Source organism: Bacillus rossius, chromosome 6 (assembly GCF_032445375.1).
Source record: "Bacillus rossius redtenbacheri isolate Brsri chromosome 6, Brsri_v3, whole genome shotgun sequence".
In the NCBI taxonomy this organism is placed as follows: domain Eukaryota; kingdom Metazoa; phylum Arthropoda; class Insecta; order Phasmatodea; family Bacillidae; genus Bacillus; species Bacillus rossius.
This window is the reverse complement of record NC_086334.1, coordinates 5,778,647-5,792,402: the sequence shown is the minus strand read 5'-3', so window position 1 is coordinate 5,792,402 and position 13,756 is coordinate 5,778,647. Positions and strand designations below refer to the sequence as shown.

Here is a 13,756-nt window from a genome sequence, read left to right as displayed (position 1 = left end):
TGGCCCTATGGCACCCACAGCCACTTGGGTGCTACTGCGATGATTAGCATTAGACCCTCCAACAGAGTCCTTCACTGACGCAGTATTAGCTGGTGGCTTTACCCGGGTCAATTGTACATGCCAGCTCCTGAATTAGTCGGGTAACTGGGGTTCTTGTGAACAATTATAATCGTTGACCACTAATAAGGTGTAAACTGGGCTTGAATGAGGATAAAGGTCTCAGGCGCAAGAATCGAAGTAGATAAATTACAAGTCAGTATGTTAACGGCGTTTTTTCCCGACTGAGCTGCCATTAACGGATGTCATAGTGAAATATGGTAGCTTGTTGTTTAGGATATAACATTACATATGATTATTCAGTCTTATTTTTGAAGCATTGATAAATTAGTACTTCATTATAAAGGGTTTTAAATTTTTTTTGGGGATGATAACTGATTTTAATGTATTACTTAAACGAAGATCCGTGTAAACAATGTTTTTGTGTATCAAATAACTATGAAAGTTTTATTAAAAATTCTATAGTTGTATTGGCCCCATTTTCAGAAAAGAAGAATCGGTCTACATATAGGTATTACTATGCAATGGAAGCCTACATTAATATCACATTGCATGAAAGTTACTCACATGATCAATTAAAGTTACCAATGTAAACAACCCTGAGCTGCAAATCCTTCATTTGAGCTTTTTAATGTTCCTTCTAATTTACTTGGAACTCTTCTAAGCTCGGAAACTTTTTGTAACATAAATATAACCTATTTAAAAACATCGAATTAACATTTGAATGTGTAGTAAAGTGACATAAATTGCAAAAAAGAAAAGAAAAAAAAACAGTTTTAAGATATAAGTTTTTGTTCCATTAAATTCGAAGTGATTATATTTTCCTAGTTGCTAGGTCCAACCATTTCCTGTAGTCGTGATTACCAAGCCAATGAATGTTACGAATTTTTACTAAAAAACTTTGGTTACATCAGTACTATATGAGTCATTATTTTCACCTTATCGAATATATTGTTGAAAAAATCACAATAGTTTGAATTGTTTTTTTCTTTTTACGGAATTTCTAGCCAAATCCCTCTTTTAACATTTTCTTTTTCGCATATGTGTGTGATGTCAGTTGAACCGTGGCATAAATATATGTACCTGTTAACAAACAATATTGATAGAAAACAACTTTGTCTTGCTATTACGAATTGATTCTTGGTTACAACAAAATGAATGATCCTGACATTAAAAGGTATTCAGCAGGACGAGCAGTTTTCTTGAGTGAAGTCTCGAAGATCTCAAGAAAGCCACTCAGGAAAATGTTGAGCTGCCAGTGAGATATTTTTTGTTGTCTCTGCACATACTTCACAGGTTGGAACTATGGCCTGCGCTCGGTGTAAGGATCTCGGAGAGGCAGTGATCATGTGTTGGGGATCAAGGGTTTGATCCCATTACCTGGCGCGACGTGCTCCGAGCACCGACTATAGGCAAAGGCGGCTCGGAGCCCTCTTAACATCATGCATGTCCCGTCAACTGGAGCCTCCTTGCGAGGGAAATCCACGACTTAACCCACTTTCCTTTTTTTTTTTGTTCTGGAACCACCTGAGTGTCACCACTTGCCTCATGAGGTATTCACGACACCCGGGTCGGCCTTACATCTCTTCCCAGAACGCGTTCTCTGCATGAGTCCTCGTGAGAGGTCAGCACCCATACCTAGGGACCGGAAAAAATTCGCGGATTCAATGACCTCTAGGATAGCCTCCATTATCCTCTGCGTTTCTCAAGTAAACACGCGTGTTCATTGGGTACTAAATTGTGAGTCGTATCCACTGGGTAGCTTGTGATTCGACGCTTCTTTGGTCGATAGTTTCTCATTGGCCCAGAGAGCTCCAGTTAAACTGCGAGCTAACAGCAGAACCAGCAGAATTGTACACAGGTTTGAATTTCAGCCTATCACGAAATTAATACGCGAATTTTTCCGGTCTCTGCCGATACCGCATTCTGCGCGCCGCTCTTTGGTACAAGCCTGGTCAGGGGTGTGCTTGTGTTGGCGAGGCGGGGCTCTGGCTGGTGACACCCCTGAGTGCCCCACCAACACGAGGTATACCCCTGACCGGGCGGACCCACTGCATCGGTGTCTGCATTGATGACGACAACATGAAGTCTGGAAAGAATGCCATCGTTAAGTAAGCTGAAATCAATTAACCAAAAGAAACACTAAAATAAACATATACGCAATAAATCTTAATATTCAACTTTGCAATTGTGTACTTCACGTTAACTTGAGTATCATTGCAGGAGTGTATTATGGTCAAAGAGACCGAATTATGTTTCATAATAATCACAAAACACAGACTTGATTTCAGACAGCTTTACTTACAAGAAAATATTCTGAAATATTACCCTTTTTGAATTTTCATACATCATAGAGCCATTTAAGGCGCTGTATGCAGTTTCGAAGAGAACTTATTCTAAAAAATAAATAGGAAAAAAAAGCTTATCTGTAAGTACACTCTTGAAGTAAATGTGTTGTATATATCAGAATTCTGCTCGACTGGCATTCCTATTTTGATTTTCTTCTCGCCCCAACATGACTTTTATGCTTGGGGCATTGGGAATAGGGGTGGGGGAAAGTGCTACCCAAAGAAGCAAGACTACATTTCAGTGGCGTGCGCGCCGGCAGGGTCTTGAGTAGTCTTTGGGGGGGGGGGGGGGGGTCGGGCGGCGTCGCAGAAAAATGCGGCTGGTAATGGGAGGAATATATCATGCCAACCCCACGGGCTGCCCCGGAGGGCAAGAGGGGTGAGGGGGGGTGGAGCAGGGAAGAGACACGAGAGGGAAGTACTCGAAACCCAGGCGAGGAAACCACGTATTTCCAGATTTCTCTCCCTGAAAGTCGAGTCGCTGTAGATGATTTTGAAACACGTCGACCGAGTCGCCTAGAATAACTTAGCACTTTTTTTTAGAAAGAAAAATGCGGAAAAAACGGGTAGAATTTTTTTGCATCTCAATTTGACAACTTTTTTTTGGCTAGATAATTGGCACATTTAGTAAGTATAAATTTTAAAACTACTTATAAAGCATCTCTTGCAAAACTAATAATTCATCGCATCGCCATAATTTAACGAAAACATTTTTTTTAAATTACATACAAATATATTTTTGCTATTAAAAATATAACTGTCTTGGTTAAGAGCCAAGACTGTCCAAATTATAAAGAAACATTTTTCCAAATGTTATCAATACAGTGCAAATGATGAAAGTAGGAACAATGTTCAGCCAAATTTGCCCAATACGTGACTCATTGAGTTATAAAATTTATTGGGTGTTGTGAATGCTTTATTAAATCGAGTTCCACAATTTCCCTTCGCATATTAGATACCTAAACCCTTATTTTTGTTTCTTGAAATTCCGAACTTTTTAAACCTAGATCAAAAGATTGGTAAAATGGCACATGTGCTAACGTCTCTGAAAATTGAAAGTGGTGACACGGCAATTGAAAAAATGAGATATGTTTCGAGGGTGTGATTTTATGACTAACTTATCGTCGATCTCCCAACGGGCTGGGGAAATTGAAGATGGGAGCGGTCTCGATCTTCAGCAGTGATGACCAACTCGCGACGCCATCTTGTACGGCCCGCTTAAACCAACCTTCAACGCAGATATGTTATCATTTAAATCATTACGTATTGGCTGGTCTAGTAGGCGTGTATGTAGGATGCCGGTAGAAACTTATAACAAGGCACAATATTCTCACATTAATACTGAAAATATATATTTAATAATAATTGTTTAAACCTTAATTATTGTAACGACAATTGCATTCACTTTTTGTCGTTTTTATATTATGTAAACAATATTTTTGATACATTATAACTTTTTATCTTTCTGTAATGTAACATATTATTTTTATTTATTACACCAGAGAATAGTAGATCATTTAAAATTCTTGTTAAAAATGTATTATAAATTATCATGTGTTTGGTGGTTGGATTATTAAAATGAAAATGACGTATGCCCCTCAGACAGGAGTGAAGTTGGCCCAGGGTCGTCCACATATTATTCCGACCATACGGCCGGCGTTCTCACGTTCCCCTCCCTCATATGCGCCCTAATAGGGTAGGGTGGGAGTAACATTCCAGTTCGCTTTTATAAACATTCCAGAGATTATTATTTTAAACATAACTGTGAGGGATCGCTCCCTGTTGTTGATCGGGAGGGTGTTAGAGCTTCGGCACCGACCAGCGGCTGGGACCACCAACCCAGCATGGTGACCGCCTCAGCCCCTTTACCGCACTCAGCTGACCAGACAGTTGGCTGTGTCCTGAGCCCTAAGACTTTATCAAGACTGGGTCATCCACACTGTTTTCCGGCCCGAAGGCCGGCTCGCCCGCCACCTCCCCTCCTGTGTCTGCGCCTTCTTAGGGTAGAACAGGAGTCGTCTCACAGATCTTACTAATCCAGAGCCCGACATCTGGACTAGACTCGGAAAACAGGTCCCCTCCGCTCTGTGCTACTAGCGGACCGCCAACTGCCCGTGCAAGTCAGTGGACAGAGTTTCACAGGAAGTTAGCTCGCCCAGCAGGCACAGACCCCACCAGTACGTACTGACCTCGGGAGCTGGTGACCACCGAGGTCTGCCACCAGACAGGCTGCAACCAACTAACTTGTCAATCCGGGTAGGAAATCCAGAACCGTGCCCCAGAGATGAATGACACTACACACCCCTTCCAAGTACACCATTGAAAGCGGAGGACAAGGATGGTTTTTCACACCAGGGTGATCGGTGCAGACACTCCTGGAACCAGGCTTGATTCCCAACAACAGTCAAAATAGAGCATAACTGGACAGAGCGGCAGCTACCAAGACCCTTCACTGGTACACCATTCGGGTCGTCCGCGGTGCGAAGTGACCGCAGCATTTGGCGGAGCGGAGCCACGGTATGCCGGAACGAGGATGGATGTACTCTCACCAGCGGGAACATCCCCGGGTCCCGGAGGAGGGGGTGTGTGTTCGGGGGTGAGAAGACACCCGGGGAGTCGTGCGTCAGGCGGAGTGGAAGGTGCGGCTGCGCCATCCGGCGTGGTTGCACTCTGGGGAGCGCGGCGAGATACCAAGAAGACACACCGGGGCCGTGCCTCATAGGCGCTCTTCTGGAGACAGCTCTGCGGGGAACAGTCGTCGTCCCCCCCTCCCTCGAAGATCCACCTCCGACTGGAGCAATCCGCTCGTGGATTGCCTGGAGCCGTGGAACTTCCCTCCAGACGCCATTCATCACCTCTGCTACATGCCTGCACGTACTGTCATTCTCATTGTTCTACACGTCTCTTGCAATCCAGTCATGTTACTGAGGAAAATGTTCGAGTTAGGCGCGTCCAACGCGAATATATATCGCCTGTGTTTCGGTTGACATACCAGACTTCATCATCAGGGTTGAGTGACCTACTGCAGGTAACTCTACCCTGATGATGGCGACTGCAATGTCGACCAAACCTCGGTGATATATTCGCCTTGGACGCGGCTACAACCCAGAAGCCAAGCTACTTAAGACAATGACCGCGAAAGCCTGCGATCTTTATGTTCGAATTATCTTTTTAAAATAAAAATCAATAAATTATACAATTTGTCCATAAAAGAATGACCCAGTTATAAATTTCAATAGTATCAATTGTTTAAGCGTTGTATAGTTTTGGTTCAAGGTCACAACTGAAGAGTAACTCAAACATATTTAGATAAGAGCAGTCGTAAGTACTTATTTGTTCTTTTCCTAGCTTACAGCGCCACATACGCAAAATGGCGACTCCTGAGCGTAAAGAGTTTTGTGTTCTGATATTTGCTTAGAATAAATATGTAATTTAAGCCCTGGCCATTGGAATCTTTTCGTACGAGAATGGTTGAACGTCGAAGTCCCTGACCGTTGGATTGGTTGTTATGGTCGAGACGACAAAGCTCGTTTTCGCTTGGCCACTACGTTTGCCTGACATAACGTCATGCAATATTTCACTTAGGGGATTTTTAAAAGATAGTGTCTACGTTCCGCCGCTACCTAATGATTGACAAGAGTTGAGACACAGAATTGAAGAGGCTATTGCTTCCATTAATTCGGACGTTTTAGCCAAAGCTTGGGAAGAAATTGACTTTTGGTTAAATGTGTGCCGTATAACTAAAGGAGCTTAAATTGAACATTTGTAAAAATAAATGATTAACCTTCAATTTTATATATATTTTTTGTAAGTGGTGTAAATTAAACTTTTATTACAATGAAACTTAGACTTACATTTATTTACATACTATATTAGTTCTTTGTTAGCAACTATTTTAAGTTTTAACTAATGTTTAGCCTATTTAATGTATTAATACATAATATTCTACATTTTGATTTTTTAAATTTTAAAACTTAAACTTTTTAAACATTTTTGAATACTTTTGTTTTAAGAAAATTTTATATTACAAATCATTACTGCTAGGGGTAGAAATAACAAGGGTAGAAAAAGATGTCATTACTTTTTTTGATATATGTACTATTAAATACATTGTAATTTATTGTAAAACTCCTTAAATTTATATAAAACCTTTGGCTGATACAATTTTTGATGAAAAGATTTACTATTTCCCTAAAAACAGGGGCTGATATTAAAATAAATTAAAACATTTTTGTATCAAACTCGGAATTTATTAATAACCATATTAGTATTACCTTAAACCTTTGCCAAAGAAAAATTTATACTACCACGTATTAGTGCGATTGATGAAAAATAGTGTTTGGAATTAAAAAAATAATTGCATAACTACCTTATATGAAATTCGTTAAGACATAAATGCTGGAAGCATTAAGTTAAAATAATTCAAAATATTTCGCTGCATGGAATGTGAGAAAATTATAAATCGATCTTTTTTTAATATTTGCAAACATATAGGAAGTTATGTAGGTTACATTGAGTTCTTAAAACGTTCCAGGAGATTACAGAGGTTTCCAAAATATTACCAGAAGAAACAGTACTTTGAAACCTATGGGATTTTTCTTTCCTACTACAGTTCTGTCAGAGAACTTCCTTTATTTTCCTGACTATTTGGAAATTCCTAGAATCCGTCATGCATTTGAGCAGGTTTTCACACATTTATTCATGTCGTCGCGTTCCCTCATCAAGCCTTCAGTGACGCAGTTAGTTGGTAAAATATTTGTTTGTGAATTTACATTACTTTGATGTCAGTGGAAAAGGGTCCAGGTGATGATGATCGCATTTGGGGGGGGGGGGGGGAGTTTTTAGGTGTTTGAGGCGTCCAGACGCCGGCGTCGCTGCGAAGCCAGTCACTGGCGCCGATTCAAAACAACCCCCCCCCCCCTTCTTTCTCACTTCTACCCCTTTTTCGAGCACCTGCAGGGGCAGAGGATTTCTCTGTGAGCGCTAATTCGGGCGCTCCATCCTCATTAGCGCACGGCGGAGCGGCATTAGGCTAAGTGGCGCCGGCGCTGCTGGTGATTTGTTGCCGAAGTACTGCGGGATTATTCTCCTCCCCCCCCCCCCCCTCACAACCCCCCCCCCCCTTCCCCAACCACCTACAGAATGTTTCGCGCCGTATTTCACAGTCGCTCACGGCAGCCGGCGACGGATCGCAAACATCGGCGAAGACCTCCTGGAGGCATCGCCATCTTGCCATTCCAAACACTGACAGACTGAAAGGTGTGCCGTTGAGGTTTCCTCTAGGCCCGGGGATCCTGATCGAGTAGGAGAAAAAATATTTTCAGCGGTCATAATACTTTTTGAAGTGAAAACTTCTTCGGCCTCGTTGAGCGATTTTTGGTAGGGGGCAATACATATGGGTTCGCGTCACCGACATGCTAGTGACGTGTTGCGCCAGACTGGCGAATCGCAGCGGACTGTGTACATGCACACGCATGTATACAATAATACATTGTATATACTCGACTGTATCGTGAGCGTGTTGGACTCTTTTTTTTTGTATGGGTAAAATCTTGTGAGTTCGCATCACCGACATGGCTATAGTAGCAGTAAGTGAAGTTAATTTGTCGACGTGAATACATAGCCTAGGTCTGACATCACTGGTAAGTCATAGCTAGGTAATGAATTTTTACCTAGTTTTTTACATACCACTGACATCTGTTGTGACTAAAAGATGATGTAAGGATAAATGATATCATGCTGACATCGTACTAAAATAATACCAAAATCATTTTCTTACGTACATTTGACGTAGAAATGATGTCTATTACACATTTAAAAACAAAGTTTTAAGTTTTCACATATGTTTAAAGTCCCCATGACTGGCTATTTTCTTTTATTCGATGCCTCTATGTGTTCGCATCAATCCCACCGGTATTAGGGTCGATAATGTTTACCGTAATCCGTAGCAAATGGTTACCAGTTTACCGACAAAGACACTGTACAGTTCGCAGGCTTTCACGGCCATCGTCTGAGGTAGCTTGGCTTCTGGGTTGCAACCGTGTCCTTGGGCGAATAATTCACCGTACGTTTCGGTCGAAATTGCAGTCGCCATCATCAGTAGGTTAACTGCTCCCTGAAAGGATGGCGACTGCAATGTCGACCTCAAACGTCTGTGAATTATTCGCCAAGGACACGGCTCTACAACCCAGAAGCCAAGCTTCTTCCAAAAACACTGTACTCCATCATCTGAAAGTATGGGCTCTCCTACCTAGCGCCTGGGGCAGCCTTCTTTTCACAGACGAGAGAGCTAAACGCCCGATCGTGCATCTTCGGGGTTTGTTTTTGTTCATTTTAATAAATATGGCGGTGTTGATAAAAGGATACTAACGGTCAATTAGGTTATGTTAGCTACATTATAAATACTTTAAAACATTGTGGACGGTTGATTTGGTTAGGATAGCTACATCAAAGATACTGTGAAATCATGTAAACGGTTTCCTAGCCCTGGATAGCCACATATTAAAAAGTTATTTTCTAAGCAACCATAAAATGATTTTACATTATTTCCAATGTAGCTGTAGGTACTTACCTAATATAACCAACCGTCCACAATGTTTTAAAGTATTTATAATGTAGCTAACCTATCCTAATCGACAGCAAAATTTAATGCCACACCTGTTTATGCAATGAGATAGAACGGAAAAAAATAAGAGCATGAATTTCGGGGAACTTCGGGTTTTGGCTCTCTCGTCTGTGAAGTGAAGGCTGCCCGAGCGCGTGACGAGAACCGCCAGGCGTGCGTGAGACGTGAGACGGTTCGGCGGGTCGATCCACGGCCCTCGTGATCGCGTGACCGGGGGACGGCTGTCCGTCCGTCCGTCCACGGGAGTCCCGTCTGCCGGACACGAGAACCTTGTCCGTGCCCGGGACCTCCGGGACCCCGACTGTCCGATTGATGACGTGCGGAGCCCCTTGGCTGTGCGGGTGACAGTTGCCGCGAGCTCTTGCATTATATGTGTACACGTGTGCATGTGTGTGTATGCGTTTATATGTGTGTGCATGCATGTACATACGTGTATATTTACATGTGTTTGTGTGTACGTGTGTGTATAAGAGCATATGCGTTTATATGTATGTGCATGCATGTATATGTGTATATTTATATGTCTTTATGTGTACATGTGTGTATAAGTTTATATGCGTTTGTATGTATGTGCATGCATGTAAACGTGTATATTTACATGTGTGTATGTACATATGTGTAAAAGTGTATATGCGTTTGTATGTATGTATATGTGTTTACATGTATATATTTGTACATATGTGTATTTATGTGTATATGCATTGCCTAACAAAAGTTCAAGACCACAGTCTTATTTAATTTAAAAATAAAAATATTTTTTTTAATCTTTTTTAGTTATTTAGTTTCATGAATGTTTTGTGAACAGTGCAGATCATGTGTCATCTGTCTACCCAAAGAGCATTGAGATACGATCATTTAGTTTTAAAGATACAATTTTTTTTAAATTTATGATGCTCATCATAAAATACCTACATCTATAACTCAATTCTTATAATTTAATTATTTAATAATTTTGAACATAAATCTTTAAAATTTTATTGAACCTACAATTGATTCCAGACATTAAATTTTATTTGGTGGAGAACAAACTAGGATATTTAAGGAAGCTGAAACTGTAATGTTAAAAAAATTGAATTTGCTAAATTTTATTTAATAATAACAACTGTAAATAGTTTTTTTATGGAAACCTTATCAAGTTTCTGGGAATCTTGACCATAAACACAAGATCAAAATGATAAAATATTAACTTTCCTTTGTTGCACTTCGGAAAGAACAAACGTCTATTGCGTATAAACAAAAAAATCACCTGAAACTGTGATATTGCCTTTTTTTGAATGCAAAGGTATTGTTTAAAATTTTCATATAGTATAATTATTCTTTTCGTAACCAAATATCACAACGACTAAATATTATATATTTTTATAGTTTAAATAATATAGCGTGTCTTAAAAATACGCAAAATATAATTAGAGATTTAAATTAATGGACATAAAACATACTTAAAATTCATTAATTTAAAACATAATGTATTTATTTCATATTTTCATCTTTTATCATTGTAGAGATTTTGCAGCGTGTTTTCAAGACTGAGAATAGACTAGACGCACGCAAATTGAAGACATTGCTAGAGACGGAAAAAATTCGCTGATTCATTTCGTGATAAGCTGAAATTCAAACATGTGTACAATTCTGCTGGTTCTGCTATTGGCTCGCAGTTTAACTGGAGCTCTGTGGGCCAATGAGTGACTATCGACCAAAGAAGCGTCGAATCACAAGCGACCCAGTGGAGACGCCTCACAATTTAGTACCCAATGAATACGCGTGTTTACTTGAGAAATTCAGAGGACAATGGAGGCTGACTTGATGTAAGTTTTTGGACATACGCCATTGCTAAGAACTTTTTCTGTTTGAAGAAAAACTAATAAATAAAATAAATAAATAAAAATACTCAAAAAAAGACAAAAAACACACAAAATAAAGCAAACAATTGCTGTTGTCAACAAGGATATGAACACCACAAAATATTCCGAAACAGGAATATGGTCAGCAAACAAACAAAGAAAAACAAAGAAAAATGTACTAAGAGAACGAAAAAATCCCCACAAATGATGACAACACAAAAATATTGAAACCCAAAATAATTCAGCACAACAGTTGAAGCGAGACAAAAAACATGACAAAACGAAAAGACAAACAAATACAATAGTTTTACCTCAACAGAAACAAGCGACGTTTCGGGAACTGCTATCTGCTCCCGTCCTCAGGCAGAGACGCACATGGTACGGAAACACAGGTGCGACTGGAGGCTATCCTACGAGGTCATTGAATCCGCGAATTTTTCCGGTCCCTATACATTGCAGTTAGAACACTGGCAAGTGTAGTTGTTGCAAGGTTTAAAAACCACTTCATGAGAACGTTCGTGTGTCTAAAGAATCACTTGTCAACAACCTGACACAAACCCGTATGGTGACAGATGACTGCACAAAATTTTTTATATATACACATATATTAGTGCAGTTTATTAGTTATTTATCTAATAATAAATAGTCAGATAGTTTTGTGTTGTATGTGTCTCTAAAAAGAGTGTTTGTATAATATTGGCTAGTATGTTAACCCCGGACGCTTCGGTCTGAAGCGGTAGGAGGTACGAAACGAAATTCCCTCCACTCGCCAATGAAGAGGAGACGTGCAATCGCTATAGCTGTAGCTCCCAGGCCGCGGAATGATAACCTATAATACGCGGGATATTGACCGCCGAGAGGTTGGCAACTTGTAATCCGGCCGGAGCCTTGCGGGGACTCGTACAAATACACTTGAGCGAACCATTGGGGACCACAGGATTCCTTGCGAGCAACAAGGCTGCAAACGCCGTTGTAGAGAAAGCCGCGTGAAGAGTATATATTTTTTCCCTTTGTAAGCAACAACCAGCAGAAAATAACACACTTACTTCAAACACTTACCTGGGTGTACATCTAGAGGTGTTGTAACGACGATGTTTTTTTTTTTTGTTTTTTACCCTGGTACACAGCTACTGTTCACTGACCTACAGTCAGGTTGTAACTACTTTTCTTGAGTGGGGACTTGTGAGCCCACCGATTGACGAAATAACTGTCCGGTCTAGTCCGCCAGCAATCTAACAACCAGCCCGGCGCGTTGCTGTTCACTCGACAAACATCCACGAGTCAGGTTTTTTTTTTTTTTTTTTTCAAAGCTGTGGTCGGCGACCCACCATCTACGAGGACGACAGTTCGTGAAGGGACTCGGCTGACGTCATCTGGCTGTCATTACGCCAGTGCTTGTCTTGAGTGCCTGGCGGGCACTCCACGACCCGCCTTAGGTACGGAGACGCCCGTGGCGAGAGGGCGAATCGGCGAGGTACCGCTTCGCCAGGCTCGCTCACCAAGAAGTGACACCGGCTCGTGGTGACCAGCAGACTTGGGCGCACCACCTGGGGCGTCAGTCACCACTCCAGGAAGGAGTAAGAGGGACGACTCGCTGCGGACAGGAGCTACGAGCGAGGGTCGCTTCACCAGGTTCGCTCACCAAGAAGTGACACCGGCTCGTGGTGACCAGCAGACTTGGGCGCACCACCTGGGGCGTCAGTCACCACTCCAGGAAGGAGTAAGAGGGACGACTCGCTGCGGACAGGAGCTACGAGCGAGGGTCGCTTCACCAGGTTCGCTCACCAAGAAGTGACACCGGCTCGTGGTGACCAGCAGACTTGGGCGCACCACCTGGGTCGTCCGTCACCACTCCAGGAAGGAGTAAGAGGGACGACTCGCTGCGGACAGGAGCTACGAGCGAGGGTCGCTTCACCAGGCTCGCTCACCAAGAAGGGACACCGGCCCGTGGTGACCAGGAGACTTGGGCGCACCACATGGAACGTCCGTCACCACTCCAGGAAGCAGTAAGAGGGACGACTCGCTACGGACAGGAGCCACAAGTAAGGGACGGCTCCTATGACTGTTATGCCGGGGGAGAGAAGGAAGACAGCCGCAGACCCGAGACTGCTGCGGAGCCGAGGCTGGTTGAGTGCACCTTCGAGCGGTCTGGCGCAGAGGATACCGAGCAACCGTCAGCCCAAGGCACCGCCCGAAGTTGAAGCACGGAGGCAGTCCCGGAGAATCGTCACCAGGCGAGTAACGTCTACGACGGCGTATTGAACAGGTGCAGCGACTGCATATATCGGACTCGTGTTCCAGGAGGACTCTGATTGAATTCTAGTCTGGCTAGCCGCATTTAAATTTTCTGTTATTTTCCAGTTTTTTTTGCAAACGCTGTGATGGTTTCTTGCCAAGAAATGTTGCTGCGACCTCGCCGGTTTCTATTAACGTGTGACGTGTGTTTCTGTTGACATGGGCAGTTTGTCTTTTCTATCGCCAATATGTAAATACATTTGATATTGCACTTGAGAATTTTTTCACCCATATTGGTTAGTACTTTTTTTTAACCTAATACCAATAAAAAATTGAGCTCTTAAAGTCACGTTACAATTTAAAACAACCAACTGAACGTTTGGATCACCTAAAATTTTATTCGAAGGTCCAATTTAAATCATGGTCATATATAACTGGTATAAAAGTTTAATACCTCTTATGATAATTATACTATAGCCTTGGAATAGGTCCAAAAAAATCTTAACTCACGCCAAAAATCCTAAACCTCTTATGGAAATAAAATGTTAGAAATCTTAAGCAGTTAAATCGTAAATTTAAGTGTACTTCAGAGACGTTCTCCTCGAAGTAAGATGGACTCAATTTCGTTATTCCCAGTTGTCAAATCGAGG

At 41.8% G+C, this 13,756-nt stretch overlaps 1 protein-coding gene across 1 annotated transcript in view; it reads left to right on the top strand.

Annotated features, from left to right (window-relative positions):
* LOC134533375 (dentin sialophosphoprotein-like) overlaps window positions 1–12,881 on the top strand; it is a 143,365-nt gene extending 130,484 nt beyond the window's left edge. The window contains exons 5-6 of the mRNA XM_063370896.1: window positions 5,033–5,279; window positions 12,619–12,881. Of these exons, the coding sequence (XP_063226966.1) occupies window positions 5,033–5,279; window positions 12,619–12,881 (510 nt within the window). The remainder of the gene's footprint in view (window positions 1–5,032; window positions 5,280–12,618) is intronic.
* Window positions 12,882–13,756: the final 875 nt, after the last annotated feature.